The sequence below is a fragment of the Psammomys obesus genome, unplaced genomic scaffold (genome assembly GCF_907164565.1).
Source record: "Psammomys obesus unplaced genomic scaffold, mPsaObe1.curated_primary_1811, whole genome shotgun sequence".
Lineage (NCBI taxonomy): Eukaryota > Metazoa > Chordata > Mammalia > Rodentia > Muridae > Psammomys > Psammomys obesus.
This window is the reverse complement of record NW_026596069.1, coordinates 32,308,780-32,329,451: the sequence shown is the minus strand read 5'-3', so window position 1 is coordinate 32,329,451 and position 20,672 is coordinate 32,308,780. Positions and strand designations below refer to the sequence as shown.

The following is a 20,672-nucleotide window of genomic DNA, read 5'->3' as shown; positions in this document are numbered from 1 at the left end:
CTTGTGCGCAGCTAGGGTGGAGAATTAGTGCCAGTGCAGTCAGCTTGCAGTCCGCTTGCATGAGGCTTTTACTGTGTACTACCCCAGTGCGTCCAGGTATGTACAGCACTCACCTGGGGATCCTCTTGGTGCGTGTTCAGGGGCCTGAGGTTGAGCTGCAGGCTTTGCATGTCTACAGTGTGGGTGATGGTGATGCACTGGTCTCCAGAGCCCCTTCTGGGGGGCTTGAGCACATCCGTCAGAGTGTAAACACTGGCCTGTGTCTCACAAAGTGTTGCTCTCTGGCACATTTTGTTCTGTATACTTAAAACAAGAAAAAGCTCAAGTCCAGTGACCTCCTTTCCAGTTTCAGCTCTGCCCCTAATCAGATGGGAAACAAGTTTCTTGAAAGTGCTTCATCCGTTTAGCCCCTTATCTCTAAAAGAAAGGGTTGAAGGAGTGAGATATATTCTTTTTCCTCTCAGGATGAGCTGGCATTTTTTGTTTTTTTCAGGCTACCTGGATGGGGATTTTATGTGGAATGGTGATTCTGCCTTTAGGGTACTGGCTTCCCTAGGAACTGGTTCTGAGTTTATCATAATTGAACTGGTTCTGAGTTTATTATAATTTTCTGGGAGAAATAAAGCTACAGATGTTTAATACTAGTTGACGTAATAGTTCAAATGAAAGTCCAAACCATGGTAAATATAAGAAGTGGGAAAGAGTGTTGATTAGAGCAGAGCACGGCACTGCAAAGGGGAGATCTGAGTTAGACATAGTCTGCTGGTCTAGGTAGGCTGAGGAGCATTAGGGCGAGAGTTCCCGGGCTTTTACATTGCCTGTCTTTACAAAGGCATTCTCCAGTAGTTGTTGGCATGACTCTCAGGCTCTGAGTAATTGCATGATGCGTGCTGGATAACTACTGTTTGGACTTAGTACAGAAAAAAGAACTCCTTTTCCTAAGGAGTTAGAAGAAAATTGGCTAATGTTTCAAAAGCAGAGTGGATGTTTGAAAAACTTAAGTAGTAATGATGACATACTCATTGCATATATCTACTTTTTGAGCAATTTTTTTCGTGGTGCAGGACATCAAACTAGGGTTTGTATATGCTAGGTAAGAGGCGTGCCGCTTTGCTAGTCTACCTGAACTTATGTGGACCAAATAGGATAATTTTGATGGTATAGGTTTGATGATTTATAGATGGACTTTAAAACAACGATTCTAAAGAAACTAAGCAAAAGAGAGGACCCTAACTAAAACATCAATCCCCATCCTGAAAGGCAAAGAGGATGGACATCAGAAGAAGAAGAAAACAGGAAACAACCTAGGAACCTTCTACAGAGGGCTTCTGAAAGCCAGAAGAAGAAAACAGGAAACAAACTAGGAACCTACCACAGAGGGCCTCCGAAAGCCTCTGCCCTGCAGACTATCAAAGCAGATGCTGAGCCTGATGGCCAACTGTTGGGCAGAGTGAATGGAATTTTATGTAAGAAGTGGGAAATAGTAACAGCTGGAGAGGACAGGGTGTCCACAAGGAGAGCAACAGAACAAGAAAATTTGAACACAGGGAACTTCCCAGAGACTCATATTCCAACCAAGGACTATTCGTGGAGATAACCTAGAACCCCTGCACAGGTGTAGCCCATGGCAGTTCAGTGTCCAAGTGGGTTACATAGTAATGGGAAGAGGGACTGCCTCTGACATAATCTAATTGGCCTGCTCTTTGATCACCTCCCCCTGAGGTGGGAGCAGCCTTACCAGGCCACATTAGAGGACAATGCAGCCACTTTTGATGAGAACTGATAGACTAAGATCAGAAAGGAGAGGAGAACCTCCCCTATCAGTGGACTTGGGGAGTGGCATGCATGCAGAAAGGGGAGGGAGGGTGGGATCAGGAGGGGAGGAGGGAGGAGCTTATGGGGGGATACAAAATGAATAAAGTGTAATTAATAAAAAATTAAAAAAATAAAAAAATAAGATGTAAAAAAAAACAACGATTCTGACAATTATTCTAATGTTTAATATTAATGAAATAACTCTAAGTAATAATTTTAGATATTTGGTAGTTTACTTTCCAGTCAGGAATGATATTCAGCATACCAATAACCTATGACAGTGGTAGTAACCAACCAGAATAAATTAGATCCAGCCATTCAGAACTGAATCATAAGTAGCAAGCTTCCAAGTAAGGGCTGGCAGGCTGTCAGCCCAGCGTACTGCAAGACATGTTTAAGGTGCCATCAAATCTATCTTTCTATACATTTTTAAAAACTTTAAATTTATTTTGGAGTGCTAGGGATCACACCTAGAGCCTGTGTGCTAGACAAATAGTTTACCACTGAGCTATACCTTTGCTTCTTAATTCCCTTTAGAATTATGGTGATTGTATTTTTACCCTAGAGGTGTCACAGTCAAGTATCCCAGCAGAGGTGAATAGATGGAATAGGAAGAGAACTATGCCCTCTCTCCCTGTACTGGAGGGTAGAGGCCTGACACCATGGTGTTGGGTCACTCCTCTTCAGGCTCACAGAGAGAACCTATCACCTCTCTGGTTCTGTGGCTAACAGTTCTGACGTTCTTTGCCTTGTAGCTGCACCACTCATCTCTCCATTTTTGTGTGGCTTTTTTAGAACTTCATGTGTCTGTTTCTGTCTCCAAATGTCCCTCTTTTTCGTAAAAGGAACAAGCAACCTCTTCTTCCTTAATTATTATTTGGATTCCATTAAGGTGTGAATGCTGGGTGAGAGTGTGGTGGAGAACTGAGATTTCTTGGCATGTAATCATATCTATGCATGGAGAGATACTATATTTTTTCATATAAGTTTCTGGAATTCAAGCAAGTTTTGCCTTAAAACAGAACTTGTTATAGTTCGATGAACAGTATACGTGGCTGTGCTGAAGAGCAAGTACAAGAAGGCAGGAAGGAGGACAACTAGTGAGGCTGGAGAGATGGCTCGGTGGTTAGGAGCTGCTCAGCCGTGAGGACTGGGCCTTGGATCCTAGCCTTCACCAGGCAGCTCGCAACATGAGTAACTCTAGCTCCAAGGAAGCATGTTCTTGGGCCGCGTGACCACTCACGTGCACCTGCTTGTGCACCCACAGACATGCGGGCCCCAGACATGCAGGCCCCAGACATGCAGACAGACGTAAAACACTTTCAAAAGGAGAAACAAAGCAGAGGGAGGCTAAGAACTCTCTCTTGTACACATGTGAAAATGGTGTGGTTGTTTTCCACTTTGCGGAAAAGGCCTTTGACTCTGGAAGACAGAACTAGATAGAACCACTGAGCTAAGGGGCACAGTGGAATGTAAGACAAAACATCCTCAGGTTATGGTGCTCAGAATGTCTGGGTTCCTCAGAGAGCTCAGGCAGGCATTGGGTACAGTTATCTCTGTGTGACATCTCTCTCACTGAAGAGACAATACAGGCCCTGCTCCCTTCCAGCCTTGCTGTGAACCCTAAAATCTCCCCTGTGAGATCATTTTCACGACCCTGTACTCCTTTCTGTGAGGTTAAGTGCTCTGCGTGTTCACCATCCTGAAGTTTGGCTGTCTGACCTCGTCGTTGTGGGCCAGTAGAGGGAGAGGAATGGAAGAGATTAATTTAGAACATTAAGAAGCTAGGGAAGTAAGATTTATATTTACCAAGTGATACATTGTGCATACTGGGTTAGTCTTTTTATCCATATTATCTGCTCTCATTTACTGTGCCTCAGTTCTTTGCATGGCTTAGAACTTAAGTGAAATGCTAGTTCTTTAAGTGATGAGTTCTTGAATTAATTGGCATTTTAAATGTATTCTTTCCTGGTGGAACACAGGAATGTTCTGATGGCTACATGTGCAAAACACAGTTTCAAATAAGAACTGGGACTACGCTGCCACATCTGGGAACACCTGCCAGTGTACACTCGTGTCTTCCTGCAGAGGTGAGTAGTTTAGTGTGCAGTGGTTTCCTTTTCAGTCTTCATGAAGTGTATAAATTAAAAACTTTGTCTATTTTATGCATGTGTATATTTTAAAAACTTAGTTGGTGCTGGCTCCTGGGACCGTGTGGTAGGTATGTGAGCTTCATTTCTGAGGGTCACTTTCTTTGCAACAATGAAAACAGGAACTGAGCTGTCCCGGGTGAGTCCTTCCTGTTCTTGGGATCCTTCACACCACTTCTTGGATCTGAAGGCACACGGTACCTTGCGTTGCCTTGCCTTTTATGTGGTGCTAGCTCGCCTGCACAGACCCATCTGTATGCCCAGTCTGCATTCACTCTTGTTCTAGCCATTTGGAAATTTGTAGAATCTGGGTCTCATTCTTTAGGATACTTTAACTTGAGAAATTTACAAAATTAAATGTTACTAAAGTGCTGTGTTCTTAGTGCTTTCTGGACTATTTTTATTTTATCAAAATGCAAATAGATTTAATATATTTCTTATTCTTAAGGAAAGTTGTGGAAATCCATTCTGAAAAATGAACAGTAGGGAAATATATAAATGTAGACGAATTCCCCATGCACCTGTAGGTAGGTAACCACTATTAATATTTTGGGAAATACTATCTACTTTCCTTAGGTTTCTCCTGTACATGTGTTTGGTACCAAGGAAGAATATCATGGGCACCCTTGTATTTCAGTAAATGCAGAATCCATGGTTCCCTTCAATGGCTCTATGCCATTCCATTTGTGGAACTGTAACATGGAAGATGGATCAGAGGGGTAAATTGCTTCAGCACAAAGGAAGAAATAACAAACGCTTAGTAAAAAGAGAGGAAATGCTTTTTGTACATTTGTCATCGTGTGCACATCCCTTCCTGTTCATGTGTACAAGTTCCTGTCTGTGTGTGTGTGCATGTTCCTGTCTTTCTGTCTGCGTGTAAACATTCCTGTGTGTGTGTGTGTGTGTGTGTGTGTGTGAGCATGTGTATGCTCCTATCTGTCTCTGTGTGTGTACAAGTTCCTGTCTGTGTGTGTACATATGCATGCTCCTGTCTGTGTGTACATGTTCCTGTCTGTCTGTGTGAACATGTTCCTGTCTGTCTGTGTGAACATGTTCCTGTCTGTCTGTGTGTGCATGTTTCTATCTGTATGCACATTACTGTCTGTGTGTGCATGTGTCTGTAGTGTGTGTAGGTGTGCATTGGTGTCAGGTCTTTTTTCCCTGTTTTGCTCATCCAGGGTCTCTCACAGCTTGCCGAATGATCCAGGCTCTCCTCTCTTCTCATCCCAGGTGCATGCTAGCACACTCAGCGCTGGCTTCCAGGGCTCACTCTGACCTCAGGTTTGCGTGGCAGTCTCCTTCCTCACCGAGCTGTCTCCTAGGGATGCCCTGTGTGAGTGCAGGAAGAGGTTGGCCTCCGGTAGGCTAGGTCAGGTCAGTTTGGTAATCAGCCTACCTGCCCTCTTCCACCTGTGTATGCAGCTGCTCTGGGAGTTACTTGCTCCAATAGCATTTGAACACAAGTCATTCTTAGGGATTTTGTGCTTAGCAGTGCTACGTGCTGCATGGAGGGTGCTTGAATCTTGGTTACTGCTCCACGCCTGTATAGCCAACACCAAATCCGAAGTCAGACATGTTAGGCAACTTTTTAATTCATTTTATGTTAGCTTAGAAAGTTAGCAGAGGTGACTAAAAGCCACCTTCTGACTTTTTGTCTAACAAGGTGGCAGAGGCTTTAGAAGCCTCCACGGTGCTGTGCCTGAGGACTGGCTAGTGCTGTGACGTGACAGTGCTGGCAGCTGCACGCATGGTATGCGCCACCTTTGCCGGGTGGAGAAGTCTCGCCTGCCTCAGTTTCTCCACCAGTCTTCATCCCCCCAGTGCACTGCAACACCTAGGAAAGCTGGAGGAGCTTTCCATGGGTAGCCCTGTCCTTGTACTGCGCCCTGTGATCGGCGCTTTGCTGCACTTGCTTCGTCATGTTTCCATCCCCTTCCCTTGTTTAGCTAACATACTGGTTTTACATCAGAGTCAACTTCACAGTGGTGCTCACAGGATAACCAGAAACATGCAAAATTTTATCAGGATAAGTGGATCACACTGGTGACAATAGTACAGGAATGGACAGTTGTTATAGCCTAAGTGACTTAATCCAAGGACATTTACTGCCCCTTCAGTTAACTGCTGACCATTTTGACCGTACATATTATTATTTTTATCTCTTCAAAGAGTGAAACCCATACTAATTATCATTTTGAAGTACTGGGTGTTGTTATTTGCTTATTTGGTCTAGCAGTTCCATTTGGAGTCACCGTCTGTATGTGGAAGCTTTCTTTCTTGTGGCTGTCCCGTTTTTCAATTCCCAAATAAGGGAGGATGCTTTTAAAGTTGCCTGAGACATACAGTACTGTGAGTTACTGCATGTCCTGATTTCTCTGCCAGTCTTCAGCTGGAAGGGTAATTGAAGATTCTAAGCTAGGTGTGGCAGTGTACGCCTGTAATTTCAGAGAAGGAGGCAGAAGAATCCGGAGTTTGAAGGTTCTCTTCGTTTATATAGCAGGTTTGGAGAACTACATGAGACTTTGTTTTAAACAGATGAGCAAATATAAAACACAGAAACAAAAAGATTATATATACATACATGTGTGTGTATGTAGCATAGATATTATTTTCCTTCTAATCAAGTATTTTCATTTATTTTTTTTTTTTTGGTTTTTCAAGACAGGGTTTCTCTGTGTAGCTTGGCTGTCCTGACTTGCTTTGTAGACCAGGCTGGTCTCGAGCTCACAGATATCTGCCTGCCTCTGGCTCCCCGAGTGCTGGGATTACAGGTGTGTGCCACCGTCCTGGCTAAGTAAGATTTTATTAACTGCAGATTATTTTTAAAAGGTTTTCTTCTATCTCCCTTTTCTCTTCCGGGGTTTCTATAACAGTGTGACTCCTTTATTTTTCTTTCATACACCATGAACATGTATTTATTGTTTTTTATGTCAGACTGCTTGCACAGAATGTAAGCCATCGATGCAGGGTTACCTGATAAATATCTAATGTAGCCAGAATCAGCTTACTCCTGTATGTTGATATAAGATGACTAATCAGATGAGTTACTCTGAATTTATTGGATTTTACTTTGGATAGAAGCTGATAAGCACTTATATAGAAAATGTCGCAAAAGGAAAGGTTTGTGGTGAGGTTTTAGTAGCATATTTTGTGGAGTTGGAGCAGAATATGGTGCTAATAAGCCCACCGATTACCAGTTTTTGTTTGTTATTTATTGTTCTCTCACATATCACATCCTGACTTCAGGCTCCCTCCCTCTGCTCAGCCCATTTTTTTCTCCACTACCTTCTTCTTCCCTGGATCCAGCCCCTCTTCACCCTCAGAAAGTAATAGGCCTTCCAGAGACATCAACCAAATGCTTGATATTGTAGCATATCCAGCTACCATAAGACCAGGCACATGTTCTCACGTGAAGTCTGGACAAGTCAGACAGACTGTCAGAGGCGGCCCCTGCTCTCGCTGTTAGGAGCACCGAGCAACAGAACCAGAACGATATGCAGAGGACCCAGGTCAGAGGCGCCCTGTAAGGCTCCCTGGTCTCTGAGCGCATTGGAGTCCCCGTCAGCTGATGTTCTTGTGGTGTCCCGGATCTCTCTGGCTCCTCCAGTCCTTCCTCCTCCTCCTCTGAAGGACTCCCCGAGCTCCGCCTGATACTGGGCTGTGGGACTCTGTCTCTACTCCCTTCAGATGCTAGATGAAGCCTCTCTGATGACGATTATGTTAGGCTCTGGTCCCAACACAGATGGTGCAGGCGGAAAAACTGTAGGTCAGAGGTTTTGTGGCCTCGCCTGGGTATAGAAGGTGGCGGGTTCAGGCTCTGTGTCCCTATTACTAAGAATCTTCACTAGTGTCAACTTTTTAGATTCCATGGAGTTTCTACTGCACTAGGTTTCTATTTAGCTCCTGAAATGTTCCCAGTTCCAGTCATCTCTCCCTCTGTTCTCTCCTTCTCTACCCCTACCTGACCCTCCTGTTTCCATCTCCACCATTCGTAGTCCACCTTGAAATCTATATTTTATAATATATTTATGTATTTACATATATATTACACCTTGACCATTGCTTACCCTCCCTCCTCTCCTTCCAGTCCTTCCCTATTCCACCTACCCTATTCCCCTCCCACCATCTACTCCTCTGTTTCTCTTCAGAAAAGGGTGCCTCCCATGGATATCAAACAGCCATAGCATGTATCTAATATCCAGTATGTCCTGTATCACTAGAGAAATATTTTAAATTTTTTTACTTAGTTTTTTTTTTTTAATAAATTACATCTTGATTACAGCTTTCCCCTGTCTTCTCTCTTCTCATGCCCCCACCCCACCCCCAACATACTCCTCTATTTTCCTCCAGAGAAGGGCAGGGTTCCTGTGGATATCTGCCGAATATGGCATATCAAGTTGCAATAAGATTAGGAGCCTCCCTTATGTTAAGGCTGGATGAGGCAACCCAGTAGGATGAAAGGGTCCCAAAGGGAGGCAACAGAGTCAGAGACAGCTCAGAAGGCCAAGCTACACACTGTATCACTTCAAGACAGGGTTTCTCTGTGTAGCTTGGGGCCTAGGTCAGTCCCAGGCAGGCTCCTTGGTCGGTGGTTCAGTCTCTGTGAGCCCTGTGGGCCCAAGTTAGTTGATTCTGTGGGTTTTCTTGTGCTGTCCACCCCTCTGGCTCCTATAATCCTTCCTCCCCCCTTCCACAGGATTTCCCAAGCTCCACTTAATGTTTGACTGTGGGTCTCTGCTTCTGTTTCCATCCGTTGCTGAGTGAACTCTTTCTGATATCAGTTGGGTTAGGTACCAGTCTGAGAGTATAGCAGAACATCCCTAGGACACATTTTATTGATTTTTTTTTCCAGTTGTGTTTGATTCTATTTTAGGTCTCTGTGCTATCTGGCCTGGTTTCTGCCCTTCAGCCAGTATCAGTGGTAGGCTCCCTCTCATGGCGTGGGTCTCAAGCTTGGCCAGCCATTGACTGGACACTTCCACAATCTCTGTACTACCTTTAGCCCTGCACATCCGTAGGCGGGACAAATTGAGGTGGAATGTTGTGTGGCTGGGTTGCTGTCCCAATTCCTTCACCGCTGGAAGCATTGCCTGGTTACACAGCACGGCCAGTTCAGGCTCCATGGGGTCACCCTCACAGACCCCTGCAAGTTTCCCTTGCACTAGGTTCCTAGCTTGTTCAGATGATGGTCCCCCTGACTCCACCTTGATTTCAGCTGTCTCTCCTAGTTCTCTCTCTCTCTCTTCCTCCCCCTACTTGATCCCTCCTGTTCTGATCCTCCTGCTCCCTCTAGACTCCTGTCTACCCCCATCCCTTCCACCCTTCGTTATCTATTCTATTTCCACTTCACAGTGAGATTCGTGTGTTTCCCCTTGTGCTCTCCTTGTTACTTAGTTTCTCGGAGTCTGTGGATTGTAGCACGGTCATCCTTTACTGTATGGCTAATGTCCATGTATAAGTGAGTACAGACCACGTTTGTCTTTCTAGGTCTGCGTTACCTCACTCAGGACGATCTTTTCTAGTTCCATCAATTTGCCTGCAAATTTCATGTTGTCATTATTTTAACAACTGAGTAGTATTCCATTATGCACATGTAGCACATTTTCATTATCCATTCTTTAGTTGAGGGACACCTGGGTTGTTTCCAGTTTCTGGCTATTAGAAATAAAGCTGCTATGAACATAGTTGAGCAAAGGTCCTTGAGATATGGTAGAGCATCCTTTGGGTATGTGCCCAGCAGTGTATAGCTGGTTCTTGAGGTAGATTGATTTTCAATTTTCTCAGAAAACACCATATTGATTTCCAAAGTGGCTGTAAAAGTTTGCACTCCCACCAGCAATGGAGGAGTGTTTTTCTTGCTCTATATCCTCACCAGCATGAACTGTCACTTGTGTTTTTGGTCTTAGCCTTCTGAGGGGTGTCTGTCAGATGTGGAGTTGGTGGTTTCCTATTATTTGGGCTGCCATTTTGTCCTGTTGATGGTGTCCTTGGCCTTATAGAAGCTTTTCAATTTCATGAGGTCCCATTTATTAATTGTTGATCTTAGTGCCTATGTATACTATTGCTGTTTTGTCTTCTGTGCCAATGAGTTCAAGGCTATTCCCTACTTTCTTTTCTATCAGATTAAGTGGATATGGTTTTATGTTAGGTGCTTTGATCCACTTGGACTTGAGTTTTGTGCAGGGTGATTGATAAAGGATGTATTTGCATTCTTCTGCATGCAGGCATCCAGTTAGATCAGCACCATTTGTTGAAAATGTTTTCTTTTCTCCATTGTATGGTTTTAGCTTCTTTGTCTAAAATCAGGTTTCCATAAGTGTTAGGTTTTGCTTCTAGGTCTTTGATTTGATTTAATTGATTTTGAATTGTTTTTATGCCAATACCATGTGGTTCTTATTATTGTTTCTCTGAGGTACGGCTTGAGATCAAGATGGTGATACTCCAGATGTTAGTTTATTGTGCAGTACTGTTTTAGCTATCTTGCTTTTTTGTTTTTCCATGTGATCTTGAGTATTGTTCTTTCCAAGTCTCTAAAGGGTTTTGTTGGAGTTTTGATGGATTGCATCAAATCTGTACATTGCTTTTGGTAAGATGACCACGTTTATTATGCTATCCTACAGATGCATGAGCATGGGGGACATCCATGGTGTGATATCTTCTTCAAAGACTTGAAGTTTTTTTCACTTGCTTGGTGAGAGTTGCCCCCAAGATATTTATATTATTTGTGGCTATTGTGAAGGGTGTTATTTCCATGATTTCTTTATCAACCCTTTTGTCATTTATATGTAAGAGGGCTACTGAATTTTTTTGAGTTAATCTTGTATCCCGCCACTTTGCTGAAAGTGTTTATCAGCTGTAGATGTTCCCTGGTAGAATTTTTGTGGTTTCTTATGTATACTATCATATCATCAGTGAATAGTGATACTTTTTCCTTTCCAGTTTGTATCCCCGTGATCTCCTTTAGTTGACTTATTGCTCTAGCTAGAACTATGAGTACTATATTGAAAAGATGGAGAAAGTGAGCAGCTTTGTCTTGTTTCTGAGGTTAGTGGAATTGCTTTAAGATTCTCTCCATTAAATTTGATGTTGGCCTGCTGTAAATAGCCTTTATTATGTTTAGGTATGTGCCTTGTATTTATGATCTCTCAAGACTTTTATCATAAAGTTGGATTTTATAAAAGGCATTTTCAGTATCTAATGAGAAGATAACGTGGTTTTTTTCTTTCAGTTTGTTTATATGGTGGATTATACTGATGGATTTTCATATGTTGAACCATCCCTGAATCTCGAGGATGAAGCCTACTTGATCATGGTGGATGATCTTTTTGATGCATTCTTGGATTTGGTTTGCAAGTATTTTATTTAGTATTTTTATATGAATGTTCATGAAGCAGTTCATCTCTAATTCTCTTTCTTGGTTGACTCTTTGTGTGGTTTGGGTATCATGTTGACTGTGGCCTTACACAATGAATTTGGCAATGTACCTTGTGTTTCTATTTTGTGGACCAGTTTGGGGGGTACTGGAGTGGAGCGTTGACTTACCTGGTCTTCATGAGCTTGTCTGGGGTAAAGGCTTAGTCCAGCGATGTGTGGTGGGATATAGTGATGAGCAGAGGAGGGGTAGTTTGCGTAGTGATGGGTAGGTGTGGGCTTGGAGGGGTTTTACCTGTGGTTCAGGGTTCTGGCCTGGCCTCTGGTGGGGTAGGAGGCTTCCACCAGAGGTGTGCGCTAGGATTGCTAGTGTTTTATGTTAAACTTTTTGGTAACTCATTGTAAAGTAGATCATAACCGCAAACATAGTTAGAAAAAAGCATTTGACTTAAAATTGTAATTTTTTGTTTTTTAGTCATGTCCCAGCAGTGTGACCTTGTATAAACCTCAGTTTTCTCATCTTAACAAAAGTATTTTTTATTTTGTTGGCTAAAATGTGCAAAAGTACTATTTGTTAATACTACCAAAATATTTCCTAGTCATACACTGAGGAGCAGTAAATGAATGGGGAAATAAAAAGGAGATGATGTAACATTCAGTTTTTATGCCGTTTATGCCTTCAAAGGTTGGGGAAACTCCAGGTCTCAGGAGACCATTCCCTCCTGCCACAATTAGCCACCAGTATCTCACAGAATTGTTCGGGAAAACGAAATCTGACTGTAAGCAGAAAGTAGTACGAGGGTATTTAGAGCGTCTCGGGTTGTAAGAACTGTGCATGTTTTAGTGTGCCTGCCTTGGTAAGATCTAGACTGCAGTGCATTCTTCTTTTCTATAACTCTTTTCTTTCTTCATCAAGATTTATGCACAATTTCTGCTTATTCAGTAGTATGGTTATAGGTATGATGATATACAATTTGCTAGTTTTTCATTTTTAGATATCTCAAAATTAATAGTTATCTTATTAGTGTGCTTACATTTGTGATGGAGTAAAAATATTATGACAATTTAAATATATACTTAGGGTAGATTATAATTAGATTGGGAATATATTATCTGTTACAGTGCAGTGGACTGTTCATATTTAACAATTTTAAAATTTCAGTATTTAAGTAAGTTTTTTTAATTTATTTTTTTATTATTAGTTACATTTTATTAACTCTGTATCCCAGCTGTATCCCGCTCCCTCATTCCCTCCCAAACCCTCCCTTCCTCCCGCATCTCCTCCCTGCCCCTTTCCAAGTCCACTGATAGGGGGGACCTCCTCCACTTTCATCTGACCCTGTTTTATCAGGTATCTTCAGACTGGCTGCAAAGCCCTCCTCTGTGGCCTAGCAGGACTGTTCCTCCCTTGGGGGGTAGGGAGGTCAAAGAGCCTGCCATTGAGTTCCACAACAAGGACATTTGCTCAACCATGTTTGTAGCAGCTTTATTTTTAATAGCCAGAACCTAGAAACAACCCAGATGTCCATCAACGGAGGAATGGATACAGAAATTGTGGTATTTTTACACAATGGAATACTACTCAGCAATCAAAAAAGAGGAAATCATGAAATTTGCAGGCAAATAGTGGGATCTAGAAAAGATCATTCTGAGTGAAGTATCCCAGAAGGAGAAAGACAAACATGGTATATACTCGCTTATATAGACCTACAAGATTGATAAACATAATGAAATCTATACACCTAAAGAAGATAAACAAGAAAGAGGACCCGGGGTAAGATGATCAGTCCTCACTTAAGTAAGTTTTATGGTGAGGATTTATTATGCTCATGAAAGAAGAACTTGAGGGGTGTATAATCTTAGTTTGTAAAAATTACCAAATTTAGCTGTAACTATACTTTCAGAATGGGATCTGTCAGTCATGAAAATTCTGATGATTAACGATCTTTAAGCAAGTGTATAAACCACATTTCCAACCATCAGTCATCAGAAGATGCCTACCGTCTTTGAGGAGGGAGAGGTTAGGGTGTGACCTGTGGCACTAGAAAACACTGACCTAAGCAACATATGCTGTTTTAACCTAAAACTGTGACACTCAAGTAACTGCGTTTTCTGCTGTTAGTAGCGAATTGTGTCTGTAGATGGATGAACGGCCATGCCAAAGGAATGTACATAGGTAAGTAGGTGGATTTCAAGTCAGAAGGAAGAGTGTCTGTGGTGCTAGTACTTTTAGATATTTAGCCCCAATCAGTATTTCTATCAGTGTCTTTAATAAATTCCATTTTAACACACGTTTGTGTAAGTATTAATGTCTGTGTACTAAGAGATTAATCCTCTTGAAGAAATACTTGCAGTGAACATTTATTGGTTTTTCTATTATGTGCTAATTTCCTGCATTAGTTCTATATTGTCTTAAAATCTTCAGAAAGACCCTGTGGCAGAAGATAGTGGATTTCAACCTAATGTTAGTTATGTACACAGTGATGTAAACAAGGAACACAGGAGTTAACGTCAGACTGTTGCCACTGCTCTGAGTGATTTGAATATATGACTTCATTTCATCTGTATCTTTATCACCATCATTGTACACATCATGAGATGGAGACACAGTAGTTAAGAACCTTCCCCAGGGACAAAGGCAAGGCCACGATTAACTTTGACTTCTGGATGCATGCTCTTGACTGCTATAAAAGCAATGGACACCAGAGGGGGGCTTGCTGAAAACAAATTATCGTGTAATGGTGTGTTCACACTAATTGTTGAGCCCACACCTCCAATTTTGATTTAGTAGGTCTGATGGGGCCTAAGACTTTGCAGTTCTGGAGGGGCATAGAAGAAGAGGGAGGCAGGGTAGGATTGGGAGGGAGTGGGGGAGGCTACAGCTGGGATACAAAGTGAATAAACTGTACCTAAAAAAAAAAATTAAATTAAATTTAAAAAAAAAAAGATTTTGAAGTTCTGGTAGGGCCCCAGAAGGGGCTGATGTCGCCGGGGCTGGGACCACTCTGTGAGAGCGACCCCGCTTCTCCTCCAGAGTGTGTGGGAGGGCTGGAACTCTTGTGCCCCGACAGTCAGCTCAGATGACAGGTCACAGTCAGGGCTGTGGCAGTCTCGTGGATGAAAGGGGTCTTAGGTTGGGCTTACCAGAAGCAGAACTTAAGACAAGGATTTCTCTTCAGACAATTTATGGTAGATGGGTTCTTAAGAGAAAAGGAGTAGGGGAAGCAGGCAGAGCAAGGAATAACGGCTGTGGAAGAGAAACTAGAGGCAAGCTATCTGATCTCAGCTCTTCATTTCAAACCAGAGCAGAGAGTTAGTCCCACCATATTACTGGTCTGGCCTTTTGTAATCTAATAATCAGTTTCTTAGCCAAATCTTCAAGTAGGTAGCACCAGTTTACCAAGTGATTCTCCAGAGAAGGTTCTGTTGTGAATTATCAGCCACTAGTCACAGCCTGGGAGTAGAGACAAGGGGACCAGTCCTACAGAGGACCTAGAAAGGGCATCAACACGATCACTATTAAGCAGTGACACGAGGCCAACAAAATGGAACCTGAGGGAAATGGTCTGACTGCTACATTTGTGAATGCTTCATCAGAGAAATAGATATTTAAAAAAGAAAACTGCATTTGTACTGAACATATACATACTGTTTTCTTGTTGCCATTCCAATTAACAATTTATGTAAAACTTGTGTTGTATTAGATGTTACAAAAAATACAGAGATGATTTAAAATGTTTGGGAGAATAAGAACAGGCTATGTGTACATTCTACATCATCTTATACAAAGTACTTGAGTGTCAGCAGATTTTGGCATCTATGGGGGCACTTGAAACTGCTCCCCATGTACACCTAGGGAGAGCACCTATGTGTAAGACTTGCCTTTACATGAAAGGGTAGGCTTTCAGAGAGTGTTGGTTTTAATTGTCTACCAGCTCAAGATAATTAAGAGAATGTTAAAGATGTTAGAAAACTAACTAAAAATTTGGATACATTAACCAATGCATAGGTGGCATATATATATAATAGATCTTCTGGAAACTCTTCATATATAGTCAGAACTGTTTTTTACAATCACATGAACATATTACTTGTGATGCTTGTTCTCATGCCTCCTCGGGCTCAGTACATGCAAAAGTAGACATAAGATCCAAACCCATGGTCACATACATGCCCTGTTAAAATCAGTAGATCAAACAAAATGAGTAGACATGAATGTGAGTGGTTTGTAAGGGTGTGAGGGCAGGATGATAATCGTAGGGAGAGCATGAGAGGCAAGAGTGCTCAGTATGCAGTACATACATGTGCCAACTTGTTGAACAAATTTACTTAATCAAAAGAACTTAAAGGAGATTGAAGAATTGAGTTGCCTTCATTACATCAAGCACTTAAAAATTGTTAAAATGTAAAACCAAGCTACCTTTCTTACTAATTCTTTTCTTTGTTTTGGAAAGTATATTTTCATAGAAATATGTTAATAATTATATTTAAATTAAGTAACTATTTTCATTTGGAATTTAATTTTTACTATAGCAAGTACCCATAAATAAAATATTTAACCAATAATTTATCAAATTCCTCAATTGGTTTTTAAAACAGTGTAAATAACTCCTGATACCAAAAGGTTTGAGAACCACTGTTCTAGACCAAGTAAAGTGTTATATTATTAACATGTGAAAAACATTGGTAATAATAGATTGGGAAGTAAATTATACAGTTCATCTGACAGGGAGCATGCTGCAGCTGTGGGTATGCTTGCGAACATTATTATGAAGAGTATTTGGCAGTCTTGGGGATGTGACAGTAGGCCAGAAAGCCAACACAGGTTAATTGTTTTCAGATATCTGAAGGCTTTCATTCGGAAGGGAGAGTCAGTTTACTTTGTTTCTGAGAGTTTCAGAGTCTTAACAGCTCTTCCAGATAAATCTGTGTTTAGCATTACCCTAAGTGAAACTGAAGAATACACGCAAGTTTAGTGGAGACTTTTACCTGCCATCAAGACAAGCCCCCACCCTTTGGAACAGGAGTGACGTACTGAGCTGCGCAGAGGCTTACTGGACTTGTCGAGAGCTGTGCTCAAGTGAAGAGGCATGCTACCAAAGGGTAGCAGGCACGGCACTCCAGCTTTTTATTTTCAAAAGATGGCGTAGGTGTGGGGTTTTATGCTCATAGTTTGAGAAGACATCTTAGGAAATGCAGATATTCCTCAGATGATCAGTTTTTAACTCCTTGCTTGAAACAGTTCAGGAACGATATTGAATTGTGGAGAAAAGCCTGAGCTAGGACATCTAAGTTTTATTTAGAATTTAATGGACAATAAATAGTTTATGTATAAATCACACTTTGTTTCTAGTCATGCTGGCATTAAACTCACTAGGTGTCCTAGCTTGTCCTTGAATTCATGGAAGTCCTTCTTTAGCCCCCAAGTGCTGAGATTATAGGTGTGAACCACCACACTTGGATTATAGTAAATTTTTTTATTTAAAAATATATAAAAAGGTACCTCTGCTAATAGCTTTTTTTTTTTTTTTTTTTTTTTTTTAAATTCTGCTTGGTGTGATATAGGAAACCAATTAACTTTTGTGTTCTATCATGGACCCAGTCTTGATTGTAGAAAAAAATAGCTAGATTTAGATTTATCTGCTTGTGACATTATCTACAATGGATTTTAAAAATCAAAGGAACTGGCAAGATGACTCAGCAGCAGGTCAATGTGCTTGTGGCCAAAACTAACAACTTGAGTCCCCTCTTCAGAATGTACCAGGTAGGAGGAAAGAACTGAGCCCTGTAAGCCGTTCTTTAATTTGATATGAAATAGAATGGAAAGTGAAGCCTTTTGTGAAAGTCATGATTTCTACCCCCTTAACTGTAATTTTCTGCCTGTAATTCAAAATGATTGTTAAGATGGAATGGATGATATTCAAAATAGGTTAAATGCATTGAAGCATCTTCTGCGCTAACTGGGAAGCTGGGGTTCTTGGAAGCTGGTGAGGATCGGTGAGACGGATAGAACAATTGCGGTGATTCACTTGTCACATTTCTGAGATTGAGAAGCAACAAGTAAGACTGTGTCTTCACCAGTAGCCCTCCAGCAAACCCACTGCACGGACTCATGGTCCTCCACGGAGAAAAGAGGACTTTCTAAGGGGTCTCACAAAATCAGAACTGCTCCTTGGGATATCATGTTTTGTGTGACACTTGTTTTCATAAATGCATCTGATGCTGAGAGTTACCATTATCAGTTTATGAATTTTCATATTGACTGAAGACTTTTCATAGAAAAAGTAACAACTGTCTGCTTTTTTGAATATAGACTTATACTGAAAACCCCTTTCAAATCTTGTTTAGATAAATGAGGTGATAATTTGAGGTAGAAGTGGGAACACAAACTCTGTATTCCAATTAGGTAAGTTTCTTTCCTAAATATTGTGCTCATTTATTTTTAAAATATCTTGTTGGGGGTTGGTCTAATGCTGATTACTGGCCCTCCAGATCTGTTTACTGCCCAGATGTAGCTATCCTTGTTATGGAAACCTGCCTAAAACATTATTCTGATTCGTTAATTAAAAAAAGGCCTGTACCTGGTCAGGGTGGAAGGAGGTAGGCATGGCTAAGGTTCTCAGATTTTGGGGAACAGGAAAATCATGGAAAGAAGACAGACAGAAGGGAAGAAAGGAGGATGATGCTATGATGGGTTAGCTTGGAGATGGAACCCTGTGGTTCAGGAGAAAGGACTCCAAGCATGGCGTGGAAAGGCCCAGGTGAAAAATAAAAGCAAGTATCTTGGGATTATGTGTGGAAGGTAGCCTCGATAGGAATGGGTAAGGCAGATGGCATGCAATGGAGTTAGAGGGTACTGAGATAATGTAGGTAGAATTATTTGCCCAGCCCAAGGTGTTATAAGATAATTATAAAATCTAACAGGTGTCTGTGTCATATTGATTATGACAGCAGGTTAAGTAATGCCACCATAACAATTATAGGGTTAATAATAAAGATTATTAGCATGATACCATTTAATTTACTATGACAGTGTCTTTTATACATCATTTGAGAATTCCATACATTTAGGTATGCAATATATCTTAATCATATCTATCTGCAGTTCCCCCTTCCCACCTCCCTGACAACCCTCAACCATCCCTCTAATACCTTCCTGTCTGTCTTTCCTTGTACCCACTGAGTCTGGTCAGTGCTGCCTGCTGGAATATTGAGCAGTCCTGTTGGCTTGTGCAGGTCATGCTCAGGTGACCATAGCTGCAGTGAGTTCATAGTGACGCAGCCAAGCCATGCCCAGAACCAGCCTTTCGCAGTATTCCTTCTACATTCCTTCTGCTCCCTCCTTCATGATACTCCCTGAGACATGGGGAATGGGGGTATTGATATAGATACCCCATTTAGGGTGAGCATCCAACAGCCAGCTTCTCAGCACTTTGACCAGTTAGGAGTCTCTATATTGTCTACACTGACAGTCTAACTTCTGTCCCAAGCGTCTCTGGGCTGAGTGCGTTACTCATCCGTGGGTATAAATGTAGCTATTTAGAAGGCAATTTTACAGCAGATCTACTTGACGAAGCAGCACTATGTTTCCTGTAGGGCCTGCGACCTCCTTAGCCATGGATTCTGCCTTTCCTCTTGTGGAGCAGACCTCAAATGCAGTCAGAAGGTGGTTGCTCCCTCCTGTAAGAGCCACACCACTATCACACCGGAGGGTATCCTTTGCCCTGGTGGTCAGTACTGTCGCATGCTGGGTCCAATGCTGTGCAAGTCCATCTGGCTCTATGAGAGCTAGCCAGTGAGGAAACTTTCATGGCAGTTCTGGCTTTCTGTATGTCCTGCAACAGAATGTGCTGTGTCTTCAGCAGCGAGGCAAGCTATGAAGTTATGGCAGCAGCAATGTAATTACAGTACAAAAGTAATGACAACGACTTGTTCTGTTTGGGGAACCTCTGAGGCCTGGTCAATAAAGTCATTGGAAGGCATACCACACTTGGTACTGAGATTTTTCATTTAATAACCCATGCCTTCTGGGGAAAAATTGTTCACCCATGCAGAGCACCTGTCTTCAAACTCCTTAAAAAACTTACATTTTGAATTAGCCCACAAAGTAGTAGGATTACATAAAGAAACATTCTTCTTTCTGATTAACTTGTTCCCACCCTCTCTATATTTCAATTAAATAATTATTTTTGATGAAAGAAATTGTTAACATTTAGTTCATTAGTAACTTTTAGGTCATAAAATAGCCCCAAGATCATTACTAATACCAGTCCCTTGTAATTCATATGTGTGTGCTGTTGAAAAGTAATTGCTAAACTTTGAAAATATTCTGTGGAAGTCTAAATCAACTTGTTGGCTCAAAAGGCTGAAAATAGGAGGTTAGAGAAACAGGAATAGGATTTCTATCACATATAATATTGGCCCCCTCAGTAAGAGAAAATAGTGAGATGAACATGGAGGACTAATGTTGACAGTAATCAGGAGGGAAATTATTAATGAACACCCGAGGGAGTTACCTGAAAAGCTTTGTTTGGGCTTTTGTAGTAACACTACTTCGCACTTCTTTTGCCTCTTAATTTTCTTATTTAGATAAGTTTTGAATCATTTTCACTAAATAAAGACAACTTATGTTTTACAGTTTGAGTACTGTATTTCAAATACTTATTTACTATACATTATCAATAACTTTTATATTACTGTATTTGGAGTTTTCCTGACATTTGATTACTGACATTCCATTTCCTTTGCAAAGGATTGGAGAGGGGCATTGAACACATTTTATTTATTCATTTACTACTCTCATTACTTCAGAACCTCAGGTTGAACCTTCAGATTACATTTTTTAAAACTATGAAAATGACAGTCATAAAAGTAGCAGTAGTCTTCCTCTGTGGCCTGGTAAGGCTGCTCTCTCCTCAGGGGGAGGTGATCAAAGAGCAGGCCAATCCGATTATGTCAGAGGCAGTCCCTGTCCCCATTACTATGTAACCCACTTGGACACTGAACTGTCAGGGGCTACATCTGTGCGGGGGTTCTAGGTTATCTCCATGCATGGTCCTTGGTTGGAGTATGAGTCTCTGGGAAGACCCCTGTGTTCAAATTTTTTGGTTCTGTTGCTCTCCTTGTGGAGTTCCTGTCCTCTCCAGATCTTACTATTTCCCACTTCTTACATAAGATTCCATGCATTCTGCCCAACAGTTGGCCATAAGTCTCAGTGTCTGCTTTGATAGTCTGTAGGGTAGAGCCTTTCAGAGACCCTTTGTGGCAGGTTCCTAACTTGTTTCTTGTTTTCTTCTTCTTCTTCTTCTTCTTCTTCTTCTTCTTCTTCTTCTTCTT

General features: G+C 41.5%; 1 protein-coding gene across 4 annotated transcripts in view; it reads left to right on the top strand.

Annotated features, from left to right (window-relative positions):
* Atg10 (autophagy related 10) overlaps nucleotides 1–20,672 on the top strand; it is a 238,104-nt gene that overhangs the window by 54,629 nt on the left and 162,803 nt on the right. For 2 of the 4 annotated variants that reach the window (XM_055625746.1, XM_055625747.1), the window contains 2 exons: nucleotides 3,798–3,905; nucleotides 11,194–11,310. In XM_055625746.1, the coding sequence (XP_055481721.1) occupies nucleotides 3,798–3,905; nucleotides 11,194–11,310 (225 nt within the window). The remainder of the gene's footprint in view (nucleotides 1–3,797; nucleotides 3,906–11,193; nucleotides 11,311–20,672) is intronic. The other 2 variants (XM_055625748.1, XM_055625749.1) reach the window with 2 other exon arrangements.